At 38.0% G+C, this 20,176-nt stretch overlaps 1 protein-coding gene across 1 annotated transcript in view; it reads right to left on the bottom strand.

Annotated features, from left to right (window-relative positions):
* Positions 1-20,176, bottom strand: part of METAP1 (methionyl aminopeptidase 1) — a 29,535-nt gene that overhangs the window by 3,595 nt on the left and 5,764 nt on the right. Inside the window, exons 2-9 of the mRNA XM_076336791.1 lie at positions 15,336-15,387; positions 12,883-12,995; positions 11,478-11,538; positions 10,207-10,298; positions 9,431-9,514; positions 7,803-7,941; positions 4,278-4,409; positions 1,646-1,789 (exon numbers count right to left, since the gene is read on the bottom strand). Of these exons, the coding sequence (XP_076192906.1) occupies positions 1,646-1,789; positions 4,278-4,409; positions 7,803-7,941; positions 9,431-9,514; positions 10,207-10,298; positions 11,478-11,538; positions 12,883-12,995; positions 15,336-15,387 (817 nt within the window). The remainder of the gene's footprint in view (positions 1-1,645; positions 1,790-4,277; positions 4,410-7,802; positions 7,942-9,430; positions 9,515-10,206; positions 10,299-11,477; positions 11,539-12,882; positions 12,996-15,335; positions 15,388-20,176) is intronic.

Here is a 20,176-nt window from a genome sequence, read left to right as displayed (position 1 = left end):
TGCCCTGTTTCACCTTGAACAGCAGTGCAGCTTAGATCTGACTCAGCCTAGCATGTGAGAGCTGGAACAAACTCCACTATCGCACAGGAACCATTAGCTCCAAGCTACTTTGCTGCTGTAGACAATTTGCATCAATTCTTACATACAGATTCCCCATCCCCCAGTCTACTCTACTTGTGTAAATTTATTAAACTGTCTAAATCACCTAGATGCTTTAAAAATGTCAGACATCAAGCAGACAACAGCAACCAGAATGTTTTTCTTTTACTTAAAAGGTCTTGCCTCTATCTCCATCATCTGCTGGTATTTCTTGCTCTCAACACTTACATTGAAGTTTCTGGTCTTCTGCATCTGAACAGATTTTGTCCTTTATTCCTTGTAGTTTTCATGATTTTGTTAAATAATTTAAAGGCTTATAAAATGAGCTTTTTGCTTTTAAAAATCCTTTCATAGTAAGCCAGAAATAAGCAGCAGCTTTCTTTTTTTTCCCTCCAAGAGGCTTTAAGTCCCTCAGGTCTTTCCACTTTGCTTTTGCTGTGATTCTGTATTTAAAAATACCAGAAAAAAACCCCAGCATCTTCCTTTTTGGGAACAGTCATTTTGACTCAATTAAAAAAAGTTCAAAGTTCCCAACAGCCAGGAAAGAGAGACATTTCCTTTTTCTCGGATTGCATTTTAATTGGTATAAAATGCCTCCCATCTCCAAAGAATCCAGATTTTCTTCATTTTACACAACAAGTAAATACCAGGAATTGATACCCTTCTAGCCTGTGATTAATAGATTTTCTCTGTTCTCTGAAAAAATAATTTAGGGAAATGACGACATGAAAAGTCAGGGATTGCTAGATTATAACTATAACCTGTGTTAAAGCTCATTAGGAGATGGGAAGATGGAGGCATCAGTCAGGTCTGAGGAAATAAATGTCCTATCAGGGGAGCTTTGCAGCTGAAGTAGGAGTGAACTGTTTATCACTGCTTAATGATATTTATTCTATTCTTAGTTGTCCACTGACACTTACCCTTCTCTCCTTTGCCTCTGTGGATGCAGTTTTCTTAGTCCTGCTGGCAAAAATTGTTATGGGGACACTGCCATTTCCAAAAACTAAAGCTGAGAACCTGCTGGGGGAAGGGTTGTTCCTCCTCTGCCACACACTACAAAAGTTTCCAGGAACACCAGATCACAACACCCAAATGAAGAAAAGTGAAACGTAACAGGATCCAGATTCGGGCATAACACCCATCTATACCATTCAAAGAGCCTTTTATTTACATCTGGAAATGGCAGTAAGTTTTTGCTTAGACCTTCTAAGGATAGAAACATTTGCCCATTCATGTCAGACAAGGATGTCTAAAGGATTAGTTGGGAATTCAGGCAAAACCATTAAGCATTTACCCAGTACAGATGAGAGTTAACACTAACCATTACTGAAGACACAGATTGTCTCAGTATATAATATATTCACCTTATTTAGGTTCATGCTATGGACCAGAGTTTAGAAAAAAATTATTTCACAAGTGCGAAAATGCTAACTTGATGGCTGTCAGGCAACATGCTACTTTATTAGAATGTAAGCAAGAAGTAAATTGGGTACATTCATTGCAAACCACTTGTCTATAGGACAACCCAAAGGGAATGAATACTCACTGGCATAATGTGGCACGTTAGGGGCCGTATGGAAAAGTTTATGGATTCCATGCCCACAGTAGCTCCGAACCACTGAAAATCCATTTGCTTGAGCATGTTTCTGAATAATGTTTCCCAGTTCTCTGTACCGAACACCAGGTTTTACTGCAAAATTAAAGAGAGACAGATGGAAATGTATAGAGCTTTCTTTCAACATAACTAACCATCAAACACCATTCAGGCTAATATCTCTGTAGCACTCATGGCTTGTTCTAGTATGCAACTTCCTATGATCTCTTAATCCACCAAGTATATAAGTGAGTGCAATAACATGAGAGAGGGAGGAAACAGTCTCATATAAAAGAGAAAATGAGAGAGAAGAACAACTCCTTCTCCACTAGAAAATAGAACACTATTTTCTTCCTTTCGTGGATGTAATTGCTCATATATTAAAAGGATGTTGAAGTTTGAAGACTTTCAAAGTACTTGGTAACTTCTCATACCCAGAGTTGTACTGCTTCTTTCAATGAATGTATGAACTATACTTTAATATACACTTATCTCTCTACTACTATATGAAAAGTGCACGCAAATAAAGAGGAAAAATGATTATACATGAAGGACCAAAAAGGGAAAAAAAGACAAAACAGGTATCTCTACTCTTATTCAAGATTTTTAGTGGCAACGCTACAGCAAATAAGAATCTTCATATGCAGGACAAACTTTTTTGACAACCCTTTTAGGAAGCCTTAAAAGTTAGAGAGTTTGAAACAGATGAAAATGGTGTGAAAAATTAACTTTGAGCACTTGGACAAGGCAATAATAATACCATAAAAGCAACAATGCCTCATCCATCAGTTAATGAAGATGCATACCAAAAGCAACCCTGAGTGACTAAAAAGAAAAAAGAACGTTGTGTGGTTATGGGGAGCCATCTTAAGCAGAGTTCACATACATAGCTAAAACTTTATGTGAAGCAAGCCATTTAGTTCAATTCTCTGCTAATGTAAACGACTACAACTTAAATCAGTAAGCTGAATTTACAGAAAATAACAATAAATTTAGATTACTGGAATGTGCATGCTTTTCCCAAAATACAAGAAAAAGACATCGTGCGGAAGAGAGGAAAAGTTGATCTGTTGGTCCTGTGCTAAATAGTTCTGAAGTAGTACCATCTCCTTCGGGCCTGACAATACCAAGCAACTCATCTCAACGCAGCAAGGAGCCCTCTGCTTCTCTCTCTCATACAAGTCTCCTAGTTAGAGTTCTGCTGGTCCAAGGCCAAGAAATTAAGATGATTTAAACAGGGTAGAGGTGACCCTTTTTAACAGCTGAGACACTTGCTGCTAGAATTCCTACTAGCAGGGAACGTCTAAAACCCATTAAAACCTGTTACAGCATCTAAAAAGTTGGTAAAGAAAAGTTACACTGAGAATTTAAATCTCATTATAATGAACACAAAGGTGAATTTCTGTCATAGTTTATACACCAAAGCCAGGATATGAAAGATAGAGACCACACATATAACATTTGCTATAAAAATAAAGTACAGGAGCAAAGATAAACATTGTTCTGATTTAGCTCTGAAAAACAAAGTGGTCATTTCAGAATAGTAATCCCACATAAACAGGTAATCTATATTCTTCAACTGCTCAACTCTGCAGTATTTTCTTGATCACACAACAGATACGCAAGACATCGTTCATAGGGATTTTTGTCTTTTCAGCTTGGCTCGCTAGCTCCAAATTATTAACCAAAGTAAGTTCATTGTAATTTTTTTTTTCATTTACTTTTGATTAAATGCAAGTTTAAAGCCTTCATATATAGCACCTTAAACTTCAGTCTTTAGAGGTCATGAAGTGAGTAAATTTTATTGGAGATTTTAAGAAGTTGCAGGGTATAAAAATGTACAGACGATACAAGTATTTCCAGGGACTTGGGAGATTTTTGTTTTGTTTTCTTTGTTTGTCTAACAGAACTTAATATATTCCTTTGTGAATGAAGTTGAGCATGACATTCTCTAGCTACCTTTGTATCTCATCGTATGTCTCAATGAAGCTGTCCTGAGTTATATCTAAGCAACATAATTAAAGTTCTGTGGGTACTGAAGGATATGGATCTGTCTTCTCTGGCACACTCCCACAGTTCAAAATCAAAAGCTCATAATTAGCTTTATGAAATAACCATCAGGTTTGACAGGGGTAAAGAGATATGTTTAAGTGTTCAAACAATGTTCTACCTTATCGGTTCATTGTGCAACACCATACAAAAGTAGGAAGCCATACTTTGGTTTTCCAAAACATACTTTGTCCATCAAGTTCTCTAAACTACTCAGATCAAGGATGTCTTATTCATCTACCTAATAGTCCAAATAGGCTGTTTCCATGTAAATATATCATCATATGTGGATCAGCTCAGCATCAATTACATTTTCCTTGCCAACCCACATTTCAAATAAAAGTTGCAACCACCACCCACAGAACAGTGCCATTTGAAGAATCACTGTATTATACAATACACATCATCTTCTGGCGACACACACTAACGCTTCGGTGTTCTACAACAGAAGTCACTCCCGGGTAATAGCAAATATGAGCACTCAGTGTTTGAGAACCAAAACCATAATGCTTCAGGCCCTAGTCACAGGGTTTACCTGCATCGATAGCTTGCATTAGGCACTCATAAGTTGTTTGGACAAGCCTCCTTGCACCCTCATCAACCTCTCCAACATAAAATGTCTCGTTCAGATCTCCATGGTAGCCATTACGATAGACAGTAATATCCACTGCAAAGAATACCAGACATATTGTAATATTAGCACTGTATTTCTCACTTCTTGCCTCTTGATTTGTGAAAGGACAAACACACACATGTAAAAACATAGTATTGTAATTGTGAAGTTATAAGATTACTTTGGAAGAATTTCAGATGTAAACTCCTCCAGCAGAATCAATGCTATCATACTTATCCTGTAGATTCTGTAGAATTAATTAATAAGATAGTTTCACTGGTCAACGGTTTGATTTAATAAAAAAAAAAAAAAGGGGGGGGGGGAGAGAAAAAACCCCACACCAATGCAACACAGACACAGCAAACTTATGATTGATTTTCTAGGTAAATATAAAAACAGGAAAGAAGCTCTTTGCTCCATGGTGATTTACCTGGTTAAAATATTTTCTTAGAATTAATTCCAGCACTAATAGGGGGAAATGAAATTTAAAAAGGTATGTAATCATGTTTTAACCCATATTTTAACTTCAGTAATTTCTATGCATGTTTAGAATAATAAGTCATACCTTTACAAAAATTGTAATACCAAAACCCATTGCTTCCAGCCAAAAAGGTAAAATTTCTTGAATATTAAATACACAGCAACTTTCCAATAGTACTCCTGCCCTAGGAAAACACACCAAATGACTTAAACCTTTTTCTTTTTTCTTTCAAATGAAAGAATTTAAACATTCAGTATCAGGCAAACAGCAAGAATGAGAAGGGCATGATTAAACAACCGAGGTTTAAAAGAACGTATAATAAGAGTTTATAATTCTGTTGCAGCAAAACTCTAACTTGTTTGCTTTGTGTATAAAGTTGGTTTTAAACTAAAAGTGATATAACTCATTCTTGAAAAATAGCAGCATAAGTAGTTTTAATGAGGAAAACAAAAATCTTTTTTAGTTTAATTCATTCCACAAAAAAGATAGGTTTTTTTGGATTAAGAACATCCATACGAGATGCTTGTTGCAAATAGTCCTTTTACAAAACACAGGAACAGGCCTATCAGTTTAGACATAGCTGTCATCTATTCTAGTGTCCTGTCTCTCATAGCAGATGAGTAAAAAATTAAAACCTGCCCTCATATAGTCATTATATATAGTAAACACATGCAAAATATTCTAGATTTGCGTATCAAGTTGACTTCCTGTGGTAGAATGGGTACTTTTGTGTTTAACAGACTTTGTCAGTAGCCTGGTAGGTCTAATAGCTGCTAGAGTACCAAAACCACTAGAATAGTTACTGAACTGCTATTCTGTGGAAGAAATCCACACGCAGACCCCCCATAGGTAAATAGCCATGAAGGAAACTGTACTGAGCAGTAATACTTTAGGAATATGGAATATGAGTCGCTTAGAGAGACTAGTGCAACCTTGATAAGAAAATGTGGGGGAAAAACCATTGGTGTCAACAGTAAATCTGTACTACTGGCAAACATTTACAAAAGAAATTAACACCGCACGAAAACAATACTGCCTGTTGTCGATGCATGCATGTGCAGGGTTACACTATACTCACTGCATGACTGCACGGGAGTACTGGAACATTTTGACCAGTGCACATCTCTAGTAACAGAACAACAGGACTGTATAGAAACCAGCACCCTGGTAACTTATCCAGGTAAGTTTCTTGTGATCTGTATATCAGAGCTCCTTAGCACAGTGTCCAGACTACTTGCTGCAAAGAGGCTATTCTCTATAGGCCACATGATTACAAGACCTTCTCTTGACGCTGCCAGATTTGGCCAGAACATCTCCCTTTGCAGAGAGATCAGCTTTGTTTACGAATCTGCTCCCAGGGACCAGTACGATTACTAAAATGTTATGATGCCCTGCTCGGAGCAGGGGGTTGGACTAGACATCACCTGCCAGTACCTTCTGGATGAAGTTTAGCCGTGATTCTAAAAACCTGTTTTGGACTCTGACATGGCCACCTTTTGCTTCCAGCAGGCTAAAAAGTTTTAAGTAAAGAGGAAGATGGGCACTTCCCTCTATTATTCGCTGGGCACATTCCCTCCGAAGTACTTTTTCTATCTCCTCCTTTGTACCCTGTTTTGTTCTTTCTATTAAAGAGGCTTACCAAAAGGAAGCCTACGAGACTTGGAAGTCTTTTGAGCCCATGGGGAATGCATGTTCAATCCACAAAGCGTGGACCATTTTGTAACAAGACCTACTCAGCTACAAAAGAGGAAACTAGTTCTTCCTCATCAAAACAAAGCAGAAGGCTCAAAGCTTGGGCAAGTGCAGTCAGGGCAGGGATGTGAACAAAGGTATGACTAAACCCTCTTATAAAAGGTGTTTTCCAGTGCTGAGGTACAGCCTTGGCATGCAAATAGTGGAGAGGTGAGGCACTGTGTAGACAAAGCCAACCTAGTAAGCTTAACTGGGCTTCTTAGTTTGGACTCCAGCAATGCCAGAAAAGCTGGCAACAATAGAGAGCTGTGCAAAGGCATCATCTTTGAAATTAAAAAAAGATAAAGGAGCTTTGACCAAATGGTTACATGTACGCTACAGCTCAGAGCTATCAGCCAGACCAAACCTGACCTAGAAAGGGGCAACCATCATGAGGCTTGCTCTGAAAAGGCTGGTACCTACAGCACTGAGCTGTAGACTTAAGTAGCTATTGTTGCATGTTAATATATATCAAATATCTGACAATCTAAAAGGATTCCAACCTGCTTCTACAGGTATGACAAACCTTAGGATACACTGGTATTTATTTACGGATAAGAGAAAAGCAAACCAATGCAATAAACAAAGGTGCAAATGTTTGTACAAACCAAATGTCATTAATTTTTACTGCCAAACCAAGAAGAAATGAATGGGAAAACAAAAAATGGTCAAGTAATTTATAAAAGTATCCCTCATCACCCAAGAAGGCCTAAGTACCTTGAGTACCATGAACAAAAAGCAGCTGGTACTGTTAGGCTGTGAGATGCTCAAAAAAAGGGTATGTTTTTTAATATGCACCTATACAATGCCTCACCATTAGGATCCTTTACAGTCATCACGTCCGTAGCAAAATCTTAAGGATCTAGAGCCATCTAATTAAGAATTCACACAGAACTAATCCAGTTGAATAATTCAATATACATTTTATTCACTATTTATACAGTCTGGAACGACTGGAACCCAGCCCACAAGTGAAATACTCAGGCACTATACTAATGCACAGACCAGGGTAGAAGAATTTTAAAGCTCTTAAAGTGGACCAAACTTTTGAAATTATTTTATTAAACTCATTAATTTAAATATGTAAAGAGCAGAGGTTAATTGGTAAATGAGAACAGAAGCCTCTCTTAAGAAGCTGTTCCAATCATATCGCCTGCTAGTGAAACCTCACCTTACTGCATGGTTTAACTGGATATAAGGTAGGAATGTTGAAGGTTAATCTTCATAGCACTTACCATTAACAATATCTCCCTCCTGCAATGGCCTCCTGTCAGGAATTCCATGACAGATCACTTCATTCACTGATGTACAACACGACTTAGGGAAATTATAGTAATTCAGAGGGGAAGGATAGCAATTCCTTGCAATACAAGCCTAATTTAGAAAATACAATTTACACTTTACATTAGTAAGTTTTGTACAAAGAAAAAACATATGCACAACAGCTTTACAATAAGAATGATACGCTGAAAAGCAGTGACTCTTGAAAATAACATTCTTCAAGCATTTTTTGGCATTACGGTATTTTGTTATGCTTTGCATTTCTTACCAGGAAGAAAGTAAAGCTTCTTTAATTTTGTTTCTACTCATTTTTATGTTCAACTACCAATGCTGAAATATTCAGGTTTAAAACAATGCATGGCAATATTTATTCAGCTAAAAAACCAGCCATTTTCAATGACTGTTTTTTAAGCACCTGGTCTAAGACTAAGTATTTTTGCAAAAACACACAAGCTAGACAAAAAAAAACATTTAGCACCACTCTTTCACCCCTAACTTTAAAAGCTTAAGCTGCTTCCTTTGCATCACTCTAATAACCTTTTGGGGATTTTTGCAAAACTGACACATACATTTTATATATACATACATATACACACTAAGTGACATACTGTGTTAACTTTTTTCTTAAAAAAAAAAAAAATACTGTTTTAAAACTGCAAAGTACCAATTAGGGATGTCGGTCAGTATCAACAATCTGCCATGCAAAAGTTTCCAAAAACTGCTGAGGAGGGATAACACCATTTTAACTACTAGTTGTTCATATTAGACAGTATGCATAAGCAAATAATTTAGTGTTTACTGCAGTTCAATGGAAATCTCCGGCCTAATCAAACCAGAGTAAGTTCCTTACAATCTTGGCTCAGCAGCTGCAAATGCAGATAAAAAGAACAGCAACCAGAAAGCTCTCTAACAAACTTAACTATACCAAAATCGTTGCCTTCCCCACAGTGCACACAAGTATCCTCAATTATCAGTTTACATGCCTTATAGAAAAGATAGCAAAGAAAAATAAAATTTACACAATTCAAGTATCTATGAATAGTTAAGCCAGGAAAATACTTGAACATGTATTTCAAATACTTTGCTGGATTGTGGCTTTAGTTTGCCTGACTGCATCAAACATCTTGTTTCAATTCTTTCTCAGGCTCCTCAGTTCTGATTCCCAATCATAAATATTAAACTCTCCTCTGTACGTCTTAACCAACAACACAGAGCACAAGAAGTCCACGGCCTACATATGATGTTCTTTATATAATGGTATCTGTGGAGCAAAAAGGGTTTAGAAGAAAGAAAATTATACGATGTTAACCGAGAAAACAGGTGAAGAAACTTAGAGGGAATCTGAAGCCGGAAATCATGGAAGGAACTAATACAGAGAGTTCCTAACTCATTTTGAATCTACCATTGCACTGTAATGTATTTCTAACATCTGCACTACCCGCTAGCTGCAAATTGGGAAACAGTTCAAAATAAAGAAAAAGAATTCATGCAATAACAAAGAAAACCACACAACAATCATTCAAAAATAAAGAGATAGAAGAAAGCACTTAGAAACACCAGAACAACAATAAAATAACCTTACTAAATGAACAGCGTGATCAATTTCTTCAGTAGTTACACCTGCTTTCACCATCATGGCAGCAACATCCAATACTTCTCTAGCAAGCTGCAAACGAAACAATAGTACCGATTTAAAGTAAGACCAGGACTACTCCCTAGAAGATTAGCAACCCATTTTCTACAGCTACACCGAGATTGCTAGGAGAGCTGGGTAGACCTGGGCTCCAGAAAGACTTTGAGATGTCTCCAGGTTACATTACTAAGCCCCCTCTGTGAGATTTGAAAATATCCCAATTAAGATTTGGACCACAATTCCCTTGAATACCATAAACTCAAATCAGACTACCTAAATACACTTCAAAGTTTGACTTTATGCATAAGGAAGTGATTACAATTGAACAGCTCTTTTTCAAAAATTGTTCGGGATGGGGTTCTTCTTTGCTTTTTAGTTTTTGCTTAGTACTAATAACTCTAGAAGAGGAGAAAGTTCTGTTCTCGTTTATGCACTATAAAATATATTCTTAACAGTAACAACATTTCAGCCACAGATTATCTCACTAGTAACAACAAAGCCAGAAAACAGATAAAAGTCATCCTTCCGCTTGCAAAATAGTTTACTGTGAATTGGGAGTCAGAAGGAGAGAAAAAGCAAGAAAATACCAAATTTCCCAATCTATTTTTCAGTGCTCGAAAGTGGTTTGAAAGTTTGTACTCTCAAATGTGCTGTCAAACTGGTAAAATCACTATAGATTTTTAAAGAATAAAAGCACTTCGTAACGAAAACTAAAACCACCTTACCCTACACACTACTCGCATCCCTTCTATATCCTCAGATGAGAGTATTTTTATTTGAGAGGTTCCTTTTAAAGCCTGTTCTGATTCAGACATTCCTGAAAAGAAAAAAGGGGGAGGAGGGAAAAAAAGAAAGAAAAAAACCATGTTATATAGAGGAGTGATTGCTACACATGTCCAATCGAGGAACTTACTTAGCTTACCAATGGCAGTAAGAGTACGTACTTTCTCACCAGACTAAAGTAATGAACCCACCAAGTCATAGCATTATCATCATTATGCTGATTAATTTGAATTCATAAGCCTTCCACAATATTGTAATGCCCACATGTGCTCAGGATGCCCGTTCACTTACTGCATAAAACCATCATGTCCAATTAGTCAAAACACAACCTTAAAAATCAAATTTACAAGGAAATTATTTTATTCATAGAAAAGTTTTTTTTCTTTTTTCTTTTAGCTGCTTTAGAGATAACATAATAATAAATAATATTCTAAAAAAGCCATAAAGGATCATATAAGCTTGTGAATATCTCTAGTTACACTATTGCAATAATCTACTGATGAAAATGTGTAAATTCTTCCTACCAAATTCTGTGCAAGCTCAGTTTTATAGTTGAACGACCCCCTAAAAGGCACTATTTTGTGTTGTTTAAATATTTACAATCTGTAAAGAATAACTAAAGAACAGCTGAAGATGTAAAAATAATTCTAACAGACTTTATAGCAGCTTTTTTGGGAAATGCAAAGCACCAACACCGATATAAAAAAGGGAAAATACCAAAACAAACCAATAAGCAAGTAATTTTGAATGTATTCCCTCTGTGTCCAAAAATAGCGGGAACTCATATTTCAGTTTTCTTTTGGAGGTTGCTTACTGCAGTTTTGTTTGGTTTTGTTATAACACATTTCCAACAGATACACTGATGTCACTGAGAATGGCTTAGCAGAATTCACCTGTGACAGCCAACTTACTGCTGTTTGTTATGAAGTTAACCACAGGACTAGGACTTGCATGGGTTTTTTTTCTTTTCTTCCCTGAACACCTTTGAAAGATAACACATTACAAACTTTGGACTTCCAAAAAAATACCTGTAACCATTATTTCTGAAAAATCAGTAAGTTAATGTGGGGGAGGAAGAGGTAGAGTGAGAAGAACAGATAAAAGAAGAGGTTCCCTTCTCCAGCATCTCCTTCATGTTTTAAAGGCTTTTTCAATTACAAGAAAAATAGAAAGCAAACATAACACTCCATAATTGTGATTTGTTTCAAGTTACCTAGCGGGTGATCAGCATAATCCGGTCTCTGAATATAACTTGGCACAGGTCTTGTTGGTGTCTAAATAAATCATAGTCGAAGCTGGTTAGGTTGCAAGAATACTTACTATAGTCACAAAAACAGAGACTCATGCAGCAAAATTAAATACGGTGAAATACGGCTAATGCCACTTAGAAAAAGTTGTGAAGTGTGCAAACACTCCAAAACAGTTCCAATTTTCATTTCTCAAAGATTCTCCTGTTACCCTTTATTGCTTTCGTATTATACAACCTCTAATAGCCAACTTCACAGCTTTGTAAAAATCAAACTTTCATGTGTCAAGTAAATGAAACAGGTTTTATTACATATTATCCCTGTTACATTGTAGTGTTTATTCTGCTACTTTCCAGACTGCAAATGCACTGGTGCCAAATACATCCTTCCTCTCTCTGGTTATTAGTGTCTATTAGCAAGATCGTTATTTCTAATCATCACCCTAGTCATTAGCACTTTTTATTATAGTTTCATTTGCATCAATCCTACAGCAGTCAGAAGACAAGAAAGCAAGTGTTCAGCAATAACACTACTAAATTACTTGGCCGGTGACATATCCAAAACACCCTTTCTCCAACGACACTAACAAACACACATGGGCTCAGGCTCTGTTCATCTGTTCTCTGATGAGCCTCTAACAGATGGAGAAGACTATAGAGAGGATGCCACAGGGGCAGCATTTCTAGCACAGGCCAATTAGAAAAGACACATGTAAATACAATGCCATTATTCCTGTAAAAACTTTGGCTTATTCCATGTACAAACTTGTACCAATTTAAAAATACAGCTATACTGAGGTCATCTTCTAAACTCACCTTTCACAGCTGAAGATGTTACTGACCTCAGTTATTCTTCACCATTCCAGTGCTGGAAATTACTATAACCTCTGTTCCTTCAGCAGAGCTGTTCATCAGCTTACTCACCAGGTTCTTTCAAACCACTTACATAAAACAATATAAACCCATTTATTTAAATTCTAAATTAATTCACCTGAGTTTTTCTGAAACAGACTACTCCATTATTGGTGAGAACAGTCAACGACTAGGAGAAGACATCATCTGAACTAGCAGCAGCTTTTTGCTGAACAAATGTCAAAATGTACAGCCAAAAGGTATGAGCTTAAGCCTGTTACTGATGCATGTTACCTCACAGGCACTTCCTTCATTTTAAATATACCAAGAGATAGATAAAATTAAATCAAAATGAACCACAATAAGGACACAGTCATACATGTCCTTGCCATCAGGTTCAGATTGTTTAAGAAGCTCTCCTCTCTCAGCTAAAATGTGGGAGGTAATCAGGTCAGGACTGGTCCATTAGTTGTTACAGAACGTAGCAGCGCTGGAGTACAGAGTGGCACCTATTGCTTACCAGTGGATAGTGTGGCCTGAGTTTACCAGTATATCGATAACCAGACCAGGGATTTGTGTTAACGTCACCTTCCAGGGTCCAAGAGGAAACTTCACGCTTAGCTTTTTCATCTTCTGAAAAGACAAAAAAAGAAAAAAAATTGCAGCAGCAAAATCAGTCCTACTAAGAATAAGAACTGTGGGGTCCAGAAAGTGACTTAGAAGCATGTAACTCTAGATTTGACTCTTTCTGGTGTTTTAGATACTGATATATGAAAGTGCAAGTAGCAGTTGTTATTTTGTATTGCCCTTAAGTTTTTCACATTCAAAATTCACATCCTGCCAGCTCTACCTTTATTCAATAGCAAACTGGGGCATGTCAGGACAGCAGTACTGAATGCACAAACGAAGTGTAGTAATTATTTAAGCTGCTCTTCATTTGTACTTCTAAAACATAGTTCTGTGCTTGTTTTCATTCTTGGGAAAAAGCATATTTCTACAGAAACACTCATTATCCCTTCAATTAACACCCTTGCACTGTAGATGAATGTTCCTTTTCTGTGATTTCTCTTAGCATTCAGTGACAGAAATGACCTGGGGTGGGAAGGAGAGTATGCAACTGTTAAGTTTCAATATATGCAGCCTGCTACCCCTCCAGATCTGATGGAGAGAGTGAGGGTGCTGCCATTTCTGCATTTCAGGACAGGCAGTGCGTGCACCTTACAAGACGGTCCCAACCTGCTGGAGGTTCCCCGCTCTCTCAACCTTGTGAAATTCATGTCTGATGTGGTCCAGTGACTGACTTCATTCACAAATAACACAGTCCTAACAGGGCAGATTGAAGGTGTTTACATAAAGGATTGAAGCAAGTAGGTCATAAGCATTACCAAAAGGAAAAATATCTACTCGGAAAGAGGAGGCAAGGGTTAAGAAACAGCACGGTAGCATTAATCTTTAACTCATAACCTAATAACTTGTTTGTTTTCTCTTTTTATATTTCACAAGAATGAAGAGATGGCAAAAGGTCTGCCACAGCAAGCCCTAACGTGAGTTCCTCAGAGTCTCTGTGGCTGACATCTGAGCCATCTGCTCACATGACATTCAGTTTAGACGAACCACTGAGCAATAATAATTTAAAAATCCAAAGTTTTAAGGAAGCGATATTTTGGATTCCCTTGAGATGCTTCAGTAGTTCGTTGCATTGAGGTCTTGAGGACTATCAGAACCAAGCCAGCTCACCTTGGTTAACAGCTCAGCAGTTATCCAGGAAGCCAACAAGCTCATGGATTTAGTGGAATCATAAAAAAATTTGCTGTCAGCTAAACAATAGCATTAGAAGACCGCACCAGAGGATTACTAGAACTACTAACAAAGACAGCTTCATATCCATGCTGGTACAAAGTAATAGGATACAGAATGCAAGTGTGAACTATGAGACCCCTACGCTGGGAAGGCAGAAAGAAGGAAAACATTTATAATTGTCTGTCCTACTCCAACCTATTAACCATGCAACAATTATTATGGAAAAAATGAGTTTTATTGGGTTTTAGGAAAGGAGGAGGTAAATTACTTGAGGATTTGAATTTCTGCCATGCCACTTACTTTTTAATCCCACCTCCCTTTTAAGCAGGGCTTGATGAAGATGAGCAGGGAGGTGGGGGGGAGGAGGCAAGGGGGACAGAACTGGCATCTGCTCTCTCTTTTTGTTTGTTTGGTTTTAAACTCATGGATTATTTTTACTACTCAGGTAAGGGAGAATCTACCAGTCTACTAGTATTTCTGTGCCAGAGCTACCAGCTGTAACTAAGGCATACAGATACTCTTATTACCCTCAACTAAACTCAGCAAAATCCTAGCTATGATACATCCTCCTATCAATGGCTGCATCAGTGCACAAAAGCATTTTCCTTTTTTTTCCAAAGGGGTACACTCCAAATGTACATAACAGCTGCACTCTGACTGGCTTGCTTGCATTCCAGCAAGTGTCTAATCACAAAGACTTCACAAGAACTTTTCCCACTTTACTGCCTTTTACTACATTAGACATCAAAATGCTATGATGGAACAAGCCTGGCAATGCCTTGTAATAATGGTTTATTATTCTCCTTGCCCTTTATTTCAGCATCCCTCTCTCTCTGTTCATATACCTGGCAATGTAGCTCAAGGAATACTTCATACAAATAGAAAAGGGAACAGAAACAGAGATTTCTGTACCACTGCCTCTGAAATTTTACATAGATCTTTAGATTACCAGGAACTGGACAAAATTTCAGATATGCGGAATCCAGTGCCAGATACCTTGGAAAAATCCATACCGTTCTTAGACACAGAATGACAGAACAGTTGAGGTTGAAGGGACCTCTGGAGGTCATCTGGTCCAACCCCCTGCTCAAGCAGGGCCGCCTAGAGCCAGCTGCCCGGGACAAAAAAAATTCAAAACAATATAAAAATGGATTTTAAAAAAAATGTACTTACTTGCTTTCTTGTGTAATAACTTGTGAGTGGCCCAGCTTCCCTTAAAGCATTCCTAGAATTGCAAACAAAATATATATGTGTGTGTGTGTATATATATATATATATGTTTTAAGTAGCATTATCCTGGACAGACATGCCATCCCCACAAAATAGAGAAGCAACTGTATTTTAAAAGAAAACTAGAAGACTGATTTTACTAACCCTTGTAGCAACACACAGTAAATGCTACTGTAACTGCTAGTCTTAACAATAGAAAACACTACATTCAACAGTTTATGGGCCAGAATAGAGAGAAAGCATAGCCAGATGCGCCCATCACAATGAAACACACTGATCTAATCCTATCTACTAAATATTGTCCCCTTATCAGTTTAATGAGTAACTAAACCTGGTTGCTCCAGGTTGGCTGAAACACAGAGCCTACCTCCATACCAGATCTTACAGCATTGCAGTGGGCAGGATGGTCCACCCTTGGCTCCTACAAGAAGCCACCTCCTCCTGCTAATTGTGTTCTTTCTGCCTCCTTCCCCAGCATAGGAAAGCAACCAAGGCCAATCAGCACAATCACAGGGGAACAAATGAAACAGATTGGGGGGAGGGGGGGGGGGTGAGGGCTATTGAATGGAAATAGGAAATTAAAAAAAAAAAATAGAGAAAGTTGAAATGGAAATCAAGAAAAGAGTGACTGTGAAGGAGTTTGTCTTTTTCTCTTCTTCCCAAGCACAAATAGAGCAGTTCATGCGACAAACAATGAATCAGCAAAGGGGCAGATGGAAATGGCTGGCAGCTGGAGAAGAATAAAGACTAAGGTGAAGGAAAGACATGAAAAAAGGAGAGATTGAAGTAGAAAAGCTGCAGAAGGCAGCATTAAAGGTGATCCTTTAAGGTGCTAATTAGGAAATTACTTGGTTTTGTAGCAGAAAGTAATTCAATGGCTAGGTGCATTCAAAACAACCATTAGGCAATGGCTAATTCCAATCATTTACAATAACAGCTGAATTTCTGAAGAGAGAGGCAGGAAGCAAACTGTTTTCCTTTATAAGAAAAGACAATACTAATGTTGAATCACCAGTGTAAAACTACCATCCAGAGCCAACACCTGATTCAACCTAATGTGTACGACACTCAACCAAGACAACAGATCTGTAAACTAAGCCCGACATACAACATTCTACTGCTTCACGGTTGCTATTGAGCAGTCTTAACTGTCTACTCCTGTGGAGTCATCTTCTCCCCATTTTCTCGTTAATCTTGCAACCAGTAGTTATCAAATTGTATCCACAAGACCACAGCAAACTGGTGCACAAGTATGCCTACGTTCAAAGAGACCCTGTTGTGTGCTATTTCCCTCATTACCAAAACCAGTTGTTTGTTGTCTTCTCCTATGCCACATACTTGAAATCGCCACATTCTCCGGACTGGCACTCGACATGCCATGATGCTACGTAGTGGTCTGGGCAACAAGAGGCTTTGAAACCAACACTTTAGATTACCAGAAAGAATGTCTTTTTGAACGAGCAGCGGAAGGTTTTACTGTCACACTTGTATAACCCGCTGCATACACAGACCTTTGTGCTGCACTATTATCTGTTTTCTGTTGGAGACCTGGGAGAAAAGGAGCAAGTTTTAACTGGGGCCTATTTTAAGAAAAAATAAAAAAGCTAAAACCCCTATTTCAAGGACACTAGAAGCACCAGTATGGGTTTAATCCCCTTTTAAACACCAGGCCTCTGTTCTGAAGCAGAAGGCGGCTTATACAGCTAAGGACTTAGAGCAGCTACCAAGTCTGCAAATCTAGAATCCACTTCTAGGGATATAAAGGAGCATTTGGGGAATGAAGACATACATCAGCTGTGGTAATTACTGGTTGTAGTTCATTCTGTCCCTCCATGAAATTTTGGGGAGTATTCTCCAATGCCATTCCTTTCTCCGATGCCAACCTCTTTCCTCTTTGCCGGCCCATAACCAGAAAACCCCAGGCAAACACTGCACCGCTGGCAGTATCATAACCTGACAGGCTCCATTTTGGCTTTTTATTTCCTGCAGCTGTAAACAACCTAAGAGGGTCCTGCATAAGGCTGCCATATGTCTGAGTTTTCCCAAACATGTTTCCCAGATTTTACTTGCCCTCTATTTCCAGAGGAACAGCAGCTCCGTCAGAACTACTGCAGCATAACTCCAAACAAGCTGCTGTACACCGGGACATCCCAGACACGTGCACTATATGCACATCAATCAACTGCAACAAGTACACACAGCAAGTCCAAAGCATTTTTGTAAGCACAGGCTATTACACATGCAGTGTACAATCAGTGAATATCTCTGTCTTGTTCTGACACTTTTGGAAGGCACTCAAAGGAGATGCTGCACATCCACCTACAACCCATGTATTTTGTGTAGGATCAGTCATATGCTTCCTGTAAGCACCGGACTTAGCGGATACACACAAACTATTTATATTCAACAACTTACTGCACAAGCACTACATTGCACATGCCTGCAGAGCTCTGCCTTGGCAATTCCAGATAAAAATATGGCAGCTGTCATCTCACAGGTTAGAGAATCATAGCTCTGGCAACAAAGCACTACCAATATACTACTGCATATTGCAAACACCCTCACCTTCTATACAGCAGGCTTCCTGACAAGCCATGGAAGAAAGCCACTCTTTCTCTCCATCTGGGCCACTTTCTGGAGAATTTTCTGGAGAAAATTCTGCTTTTCGCTGAGCCTTCTCCTCTCAGCCTTCTGCTGAGACATTTACTTCAATCTTCCTATGATCATTCCTGCCTCTAATGATTCTTCCATGTTCCTATGCCATATACAGATCAGGATAAAAAATTTTCAATGATTAAATAAACAAAATGCAGGAAAAAAAGATCCAGGGTGATTTTTAATATTAAAATGAAGAAATTAAATAATTTTTTTTCTGATACGGTTAAAAAAGGAACACATGACCTCGCATGGCTATATTTGAAAACATTAATTAGCTTCAGGGGGAAAGTACACAGGAATAATATGAATTTGGCTTCAAGTTTCTTGGAAGACTTCCTGGATTTCATTTCAAACACTACATTATCCATTAGTATGTCTGATATTAATATCCCCACCCTTCTCACCTAAAGCATTTTTTTTTGTTGCATGTGTTTTTTATATAGCAATCAAGACAGACTTGGAAACACTGAAGGGGACTGTACAAGAAGAGAGGTCAAATGCATGACCAAAAAAAAGGCAGGGGGCAGAGGGGTATTCCTCAATTTGTTCAAAGCAGTCTTGGGTACAATTAGTCTATCAGTAAGAAAAATACAATTGTGATTTTTAGACAGAGGCCATCAACATATTTAAATGTTTAACAACATTTCTGTTGTTAGCCATTATTAATTAGCAACAACATTTCTGTTAAGCCATTCTTAAGCCAATCCCACTGATTCTGTGTTTAGAGACAAGCTCAACCCACTGTTCAGCAGAACCTGTGCATTTACCAAAAGGTAACCAAAGGCACAATCAGCATTACGATCTAGAAAGATTCCTCTAGGATCACCTCATGGAAGCCATGTTATTCTGTAAATGATTTTTACCTTAAGGACTCAGCCCAACATCTATTTACTGGTTGAAATATCGACAGAATCATGCAGCATAGCAGAATTTGTTTTACAGTAGAGTGCATTTTCACTACGAACACAAGGATCACTACCAAACACCTTAGGCTTTTTTTTTTTAATCAGCCATTGAAAGAACAAAACAAAACCCTTTAAAACAGTTAGAGCTACTTAGCAAGGAATTTTTTTTTTCCTATGCTTATTGTCATATTTACAGTAATAACAGGGAGCTGCTTCTTCTTTCAGTTCATGTATCCATGATTAAGACATAGAAAAGCACAGCCAACTGCAAATTCCAGAGAAGAAGAGAGTGCTAAATCAACCAAGAGTAGGATATAATGACACTGCAAACCTCTGTATAGCACAGACATAACCAAGCTAGCTTTAAATAAGCTACCCAAGTACAGGAAGCTATGCGGGCATCACAACACAGAATTCAAGGCGAACTCATAGACTGTGCTTCTGAACTGCCTTTGCAAGGTAGCAGCTCATTTAAAGTTATCTCTGCCAACTCTCCGTCAGCGATTTCCAGCCTTAAGGCTGACACTCTTCTTCAGGCTCCCCTTCACCTTCGGGTACTGCTGCTTTATACAGCCTGGGATTTGACACTGTAAATACACCTATCGGCAGGTATGCAAAAACCGCCCCACCGTACAGTTACTGAGAACTCCAACTCGTGTCCAACTTCCACAAAATCACCCCTCTCTATCCACTGTGCTCATCATTTAGAGCTGTGAATTTCCAAAAATACCTATTTTACGGGGGGAGGGAGAAGACATCTGGAATGGAGACTGTGGGGACAGACTGGCTGTCTCTTTGCATGTCATTATACCCTGAATTGTAATAGGCAAACATCTAGGAAACAGTGCCAAGCAGTACACTGTACTTAAAAATATCCTGAGCAATTTTTTTAATAGAATTTAAAAATGTCCTTTGGAATGTAAAATTGCCTTGGGCTTAATCTGAGATCATGTAGTTTTGCTTAATGCAAACTCGTTTTTAATCAAACCACCTTGAAGGTATGCAAAACAGAAGACAAAAAGCCTAAGTACAGCATTTAGCTTAAGAAAAATATCAGGTTATCAGTGATATATATCTTTAATACAATACAGATTAACTGTACATTTTATCCATAAATACAAGTACATTGAGGAATGCAATTGTTAATACATTTGATGTTAAACTAAAACAGTTGCCTCTTTTTAGCATGCTGAACCCTATTCTTCTAGGTGTGGTACAAGC

This window comes from Aptenodytes patagonicus, chromosome 4 (genome assembly GCF_965638725.1).
Source record: "Aptenodytes patagonicus chromosome 4, bAptPat1.pri.cur, whole genome shotgun sequence".
NCBI classification, from domain to species: Eukaryota; Metazoa; Chordata; class Aves; order Sphenisciformes; family Spheniscidae; genus Aptenodytes; species Aptenodytes patagonicus.
Note: the sequence above shows the minus strand (reverse complement) of the source record. Positions and strands in the feature narration are given on the sequence as shown.